Source organism: Oncorhynchus gorbuscha, linkage group LG06 (assembly GCF_021184085.1).
Source record: "Oncorhynchus gorbuscha isolate QuinsamMale2020 ecotype Even-year linkage group LG06, OgorEven_v1.0, whole genome shotgun sequence".
Lineage (NCBI taxonomy): Eukaryota > Metazoa > Chordata > Actinopteri > Salmoniformes > Salmonidae > Oncorhynchus > Oncorhynchus gorbuscha.
This window is the reverse complement of record NC_060178.1, coordinates 34,025,829-34,032,519: the sequence shown is the minus strand read 5'-3', so window position 1 is coordinate 34,032,519 and position 6,691 is coordinate 34,025,829. Positions and strand designations below refer to the sequence as shown.

At 43.6% G+C, this 6,691-nt stretch overlaps 1 protein-coding gene across 1 annotated transcript in view; it reads left to right on the top strand.

Annotated features, from left to right (window-relative positions):
* The first annotated feature begins 594 nt into the window (after positions 1-594).
* The window catches only part of LOC124037882 (carboxyl-terminal PDZ ligand of neuronal nitric oxide synthase protein-like), a 259,421-nt gene continuing 253,324 nt past the window's right edge, over positions 595-6,691 (top strand). The window contains exon 1 of the mRNA XM_046353077.1: positions 595-704. Within this exon, the coding sequence (XP_046209033.1) occupies positions 696-704 (9 nt within the window). The 5' untranslated portion in view covers positions 595-695. The remainder of the gene's footprint in view (positions 705-6,691) is intronic.

Genomic DNA, 6,691 nt, shown 5'->3' with positions numbered 1-6,691 from the left:
AGCACAGGGTAGGGCAGTGTGAGCATAACCAGCGGTGTCGTTTGACTTAGCAAACGAGGATCGGATGTCGTCGACCTTCTTTTCAAAATGGTTGACGAAGTCATCTGCAGAGAGGGAGGAGGGGGGAGGGGGAGGAGGATTCAGGAGGGAGGAGAAGGTGGCAAAGAGCTTCCTAGGGTTAGAGGCAGATGCTTGGAATTTAGCGTGGTAGAAAATGGCTTTAGCAGCAGAGACAGAGGAGGAAAATGTAGAGAGGAGGGAGTGAAAGGATGCCAGGTCCGCAGGGAGGCGAGTTTTCCTCCATTTCCGCTCGGCTGCCCGGAGGCCTGTTCTGTGAGCTCGCAATGAGTCATCGAGCCACGGAGCGGGAGGGGAGGACCGAGCCGGCCTGGAGGATAGGGGACATAGAGAGTCAAAGGATGCAGAGAGGGAGGAGAGGAGGGTTGAGGAGGCAGAATCAGGAGATAGGTTGGAGAAGGTTTGAGCGGAGGGAAGAGATGATAGGATGGAAGAGGAGAGAGTAGCGGGGGAGAGAGAGCGAAGGTTGGGACGGCGCGATACCATCCGAGTAGGGGCAGTGTGGGAGGTGTTGGATGAGAGCGAGAGGGAAAAGGATACAAGGTAGTGGTCGGAGACTTGGAGGGGACTTGGAGGGGAGTTGCAATGCCTCGACTCAGCAGTCTCGTTCAATCATCATGGCCCTGGTGAGTTACGTGACGCTTACAGCAGGCATATGTAGTTCTGTATGATAGTCACATTAGCGGCTAATAGCATTAATCACAAATTTCAATAAAGGGTGAATATATTGATAAAAGTCACCTTCTCCAGGAGAGATTCACAACCTTTTTCAATGTGGTTCCGTCCCATGTAGCTCAGTTGGTAGAGCATGGCACTTGCAATTCCAGGGTTGTCAGCTCGATTCCCACAGGGGACCTGTATGAATATAGTATGAAAGTGGATGCACTCACTACAGTGAGTTGCTCTGGATAAGACTGTCTGCTACATGACTAAAATGTCAAACATAAAATCTGCTTTGGTGAAAAAAACAATTGGAACCATTTTTGTGTTTGACTGCTAGGTTTCATGGGTATTATGACTCACACTGTGGTACTCTGTATGTCTGGGTTTGAAGACTACTGCACATCGAAAGCAAGGGAATGTAAGATAAATTTCAGGAGTTTAGCTAATCACTAATTATTCAATAAACAATGTAATCATTATGATGGATTATAACAATATTGTTTGTCTGGGCCTACTATGAATGAATCCTCAACATCCTCAACACACTCACGTTGTATGTGGGCCTAGGCCTACTCTGTTTATTTTAGTTTGTGAACTATTCGTTCTGAATTTTGATATAAATTGCAGTTATCCTTGGGATGTTTTAAGATTGTAGTGAAATCAAATGTATTATATTCATTTTAACATAGTTATACAGAATAGAGACGATTAATGCTGTTAACAAAAGCGTTATTTTGACTAAATCATTCAACTGAATGGTGAGGTCAGAAGTATAGTGGTTCTCAAGGGTCACGTTCCTCTGCTTGTCTCCTTTCTTTCACCTGCACTGATGTGAGAGAACTGGACAGGCAAAAGCTAAATTGAAGAAAATATTATGAAGAACTCTAGTGACACCCAGTGGCCAGCCGAAAACACATAGAATCGGGTGCTTTTATTACTTTCAAGTACCTTCTACTCCTTCCACCCACTAAGGATGCACTGCACCATGCAGTATCATGACAAAGTTATCCAGTCATATTCTCTCCATGACTCACCACATGAAAACAACCACTCCACAATGTTAATGAATCACTTTGTTGCTTAACACCCTGACGACTCAAAACTTTCAGTCTGCAAACATATTTTCAGACATCTAGCTATGCCTTCAGACGAAGGGCTACCAGTTTATAACGCACTAATAGCACCTAACATTCACAAAGGCTCAACTAAACACATTGTGCACTCTTTTTATTTATCCGTTATTTTACCAGGTAAATTGACTTAAAACACATTCTCATTTGCACCAACGGCCTGGGGAATAGTTACAGGGGAGAGGGATGAATGAGCCAAACAGGGGATTATTATGTAAACAGGGGATTATTAGGTGACTGTGATGGTTTTAGGGCCAGATTGGGAATCTAGCCAGGACACTGGGGTTAACACCCCTACTCTTACAATAAGTGCCATGGGATCTTTAATTACCACAGAGAGTCAGGACACCCATTTAACGTCCCATCCGAAAGACGGCATCACCAATCACTGCCCTGGGGAATTGGGATATTTTTTAGACCAGAGGAAAGACTGCCTCCTACTGGCCCTCCAACACCACTTCCAGCAGAATCTGGTCTCCCATCCAGGGACTGACCAGGACCAACCCTGCTTAGCTTCAGAAGCAAGCCAGCAGGGTGGTATGCAGGGTGGTATGCTGCTGGCAAATTGCAAAATGTTGTCTTCATGAACAATCCAATTTAAAGTGAAACACTTTCCATTTTTAACTTAAAGACATTCTAAGTTTAAGGTCTGTTAGCCTAGCGGGGCGGCAGATAGCCTAGCGGGGCGGCAGATAGCCTAGCGGGGCGGCAGATAGCCTAGCGGGGCGGCAGATAGCCTAGCGGGCGGCAGATAGCCTAGCGGGGCGGCAGATAGCCTAGCGGGGTGGCAGATAGCCTAGTGGATAGCGTGTTGGACTGGAAACAGAAAGGTTGCAAGATCAAATCCTCAAGCTGACAAGTTAAAAATCTGCCGTTCTGTCCCTGAACAAGGCCGTTTACCCACTGTTCCTATGCTGTCTGAAAATAAGAATTTGTTCTTAACTGACTTGCCTAGTTAAATAAAGTTCAGTTCAACTCCCTTTTAAAATGTAATGATTAACCTTGACTCTATGTATGTGCAGAAGCAGGTCCCTTTAATGCCTCTGAGTCAGATTAATACTGATGCACTGCCTGATGTAAGGTAAAGATAGGTTACAGACAAGGCTTTGAGAGTGGTTAGAGAATAGCTTAAAGGCAATTAAAAACTGTAGTCAGGGAAAGCAAGAGACCCATTAGTTGTTAGTGCTTTGAGTAGAAGGTTGTCGATTGTGCGAGCTAAAGTATGCAAATTATCGTCAATCAGAGCATCCCTTTCTTTCACCTGTCCCTCTCCATTATTTTTTCTCAGTTGGAGGCAAAGAGAGAGTTTAGAGTGACACCCAAAATAAATAAATAAAATACATAAATCATCACAAATGTCAAGGCCTTCGGTCGCAAATATTGTTTATTTTCTGCCTTGTTTTGTGTACTGTTGGGGGTGACAGAAAATGACAAGGAAAAACACGTAGTAATAGTTCGTAATTACACACCTGGGACGATCTGCTTCTTTGAAAGAGAATACTTGGATGCTACCATGTAGTGCGAGAGAATGAGTGATTCTCCACCTTCCTCAGTAGGGTAGTCGTTGACAATACATGTACATCCGCATTATGTGTGAAACAGCTTGCTGGATGGAGAGAACATCCTGAATTGTACAGTACAGTAAACACATGGTTCTAATACAGAACACATACACATTTACATTTTAGTAATTTAGCAGACGCTCTTATCCAGAGCGACTTACAGTTGCGTTCATTTTAAGATAGCTTGGTGGGACAACCACATATCATATCCATAGTAAGTACATTTTTCCTCAAAGTAGGGGAGAACCGGGACAAAAGTAGCACTTGTGTTTTTCCTAATTACTCAGAGATCGATAAAGCTAGAGACAACATATTTTATGACGAACAACATATATATGTCCTCTACCATTAGTAATTTCATTCCTAGTGTTAATGAGTTGAAATTAAATAGACTGAGAACAGAACTACCACAACGTTACTTTTATACCTGCCGGCGGGGCGGGAGTAACACAGTCTTGGGAAGGAAGTAACACCTGGCGAGAAGTGCACAATATCTGTCGTATCTCCATGTTTCTGGTTTGTAATGTACTGTAATGTACTGTCTGCCATAATTTCATGTTTGTGTTGACTTTAAAAATTCATGCTGTAGGTTCACAATTTTTTTAAATGAACCATGCGACATCGCAACGTTGCTCAACCACAATATTTTGCCTTACAATATTTATTGGACTAAAATAGATCACATAATAGCTATATTAACCAATTTTCTCATCTCACTTTAATGGGAATGTAGTAGGAGATGCTTTTCACCATTTTCAATTACTATTCATCCTTAGCCTTAACAATCAGGTGCCCTCCAGCGGTTATTGTCATGAGAACAACATAGACGAATATACTGATACGGTCACTAAGTTTATCAGGAAGTATAAAGGAGATGATTAAAACCTACCCTCACCAGAAACCGTGGATAGATGGCAGCATTCACGCAAAACCTGAAAGGGCGAACCATCAGATTTAACCATAGCAAGGTGACTGGGAATATGGCCAAAAACAAACAGTGTAGCTATTCCATCCATAAGGCAATCAAACAGGCAAAACAACAGTATAGAGACAAAGTGGTGTCACAATTCCACGGCTCAGACTTGAGACATATGTAGCAGGGTCTACAGACAATCATGGACAACAAAGGGAAAACCAGCAATTGCGTGGACACCGACGTCTTGCTTCCGGACAAGCTAAACACCTTCTTCGCCCACTTTGAGGATAACATAGGGCCACCGAAGCGGCCCGCTACAAAGGACTGTGGGCTCTCCTTCTCCGTGGCTGACGTGAGTAAGACATTTAAGTGTGTTAATCATCGCAAGGCTGCCGGCCCACACGCCATCTATAGCCGCGTCCTCAGAGCATGCGCAGACCAGCTGGCTGGAGTGTTTACAGATATATTCAATCTCTCCCTATCCCAGTCTGTCCTCACATGCTTCAAGAGGTCCACCATTGTTCCTGTACCCAAGAATGCAAAGGTAACTGAACTAAATAACTATTGCCCCATAGCACTCACTTCAGTCATCATGAAGTTCTTTGAGAGACCAGTCAAGTATTATATAATTTCTACCTTACCTGACACCCTAGACCCTCCAGAGGGTGGTGCGGTCTGCCCAACACATCATTGGGGGAAAACTACCTGCCCTCCAGGACACCTACAGCACCGAATGTCACAGGATGGCCATCATAATTTTTCCAACAAATGTTTACAGACAGATTATTTCACGTATAATTCACTGTATCACAATTCCAGTGGGGCAGAAGTATACATACACTAAAGTTGACTGTGCCTTTAGACAGCTTGGAAAATTCCTGAATATTATGTCATAGCTTTAGAAGCTTCTGATAGGCTAATTGACATGTTGAGTCAATTGGAGGTGTACTTGTGGATGTATTTCAAGGCCTACCTTCAAACTCAGTGCCTCTTTGGTTGACATCATGGGGAAATCAAAAGAAATCAGCCAAGACCTCAGACAAAAAATTGTGGATCTCCACAAGTCTGGTTCATCCTTGGGAGCAATTTCCAAATGCCAGAAGGTACCACGTTCATCAGTACAAACATTAGCACGCAAGTATATGCACCATGGGACCACACAGCCGTCAGGGCAGCCTCGTCGTTAGAGCATTGGACTAGTAACCGAAAGGTTGCAATTTCAAATCCCGACCTGACGATCTGTCGTTCTGCCCCTGAACTGGCAGTTAACCCACTGTTCCTAGGCCGTCATTGAAAATAAGAATTTGTTCTTAACGGACTTGCCTAGTTAAATAAAGGTATAAAAATAAATACAAAATACCGCTCAGGAAGGAGACGTGTTCTATCTCCTAGAGACAAACCTACTTTGGTGCAAAAAGTGCAAATCAGTCCGAGAACAACAGCAAAGGACCTTGTGAAGATGCTGGAGGAAACAGGTACAAAATGATCTATATCTACAGTAAAAAGAGTCCTATATTGACATAACCTGAAAGGCCGCTCAGCAAGGAAGAAGCCACTGCTCAAAAACCGCCATAAAAAAGACTAGGATTTGCAACTGCACACGGCGAAAAAGATCGTACTTTTTGGAGAAATTAGTTCCACCACCCACACATGCAATGACATCTCCTGGTTCAATGATGTTTCTAGAGACAATATCTCTCTCATCATCACTCAATACCTAGGTTTACCTCCACTGTATTCACATCCTACAATAACTTTGTCTGTACATTACACCTTGAAGCTATTTTGTCGCCCCCAGAAACCTCCTTTAACTCTGTTCCAGACATTCTAGACAACAAATTCTCATTGCTTTTAGCCATACCCTTATCCTACTCCTCCTCTTTTCCTCTGGTGATGTAGAGGTGAATCCAGGTCCTGCAATGCCTAGCTCCACTCCTATTCCCCAGGCGCTCTCTTTTGATGACTTCTGTAACCGTAATAGCCTTGGTTTCATGAATGTTAACATTAGAAGCCTCCTCCCGAAGTTTGTTTTATTCACTGCTTTAGCACACTCTGCCAACCCGGATGTTCTAGCTGTGTCTGAATCCTGGTTTAGGAAGACCACCAAAAATTCTGAAATTTTCATCCCATATTACAACATTTTCAGACAAGATGGAACTGCCAAAGTGGGCGGTGTTACAATCTACTGCAAAGATAGCCTGCAGAGTTCTGTCCTACTGTCCAGGTCTGTACCCAAACAATTTGAACTTCTACTTTTAAAAGTACACCTCTCTAAAAACAAGTCTCTCACCGTTGCCGCCTGCTATAGACCACCCTCTGCCCCCAGCTGTGCTCTGGACACC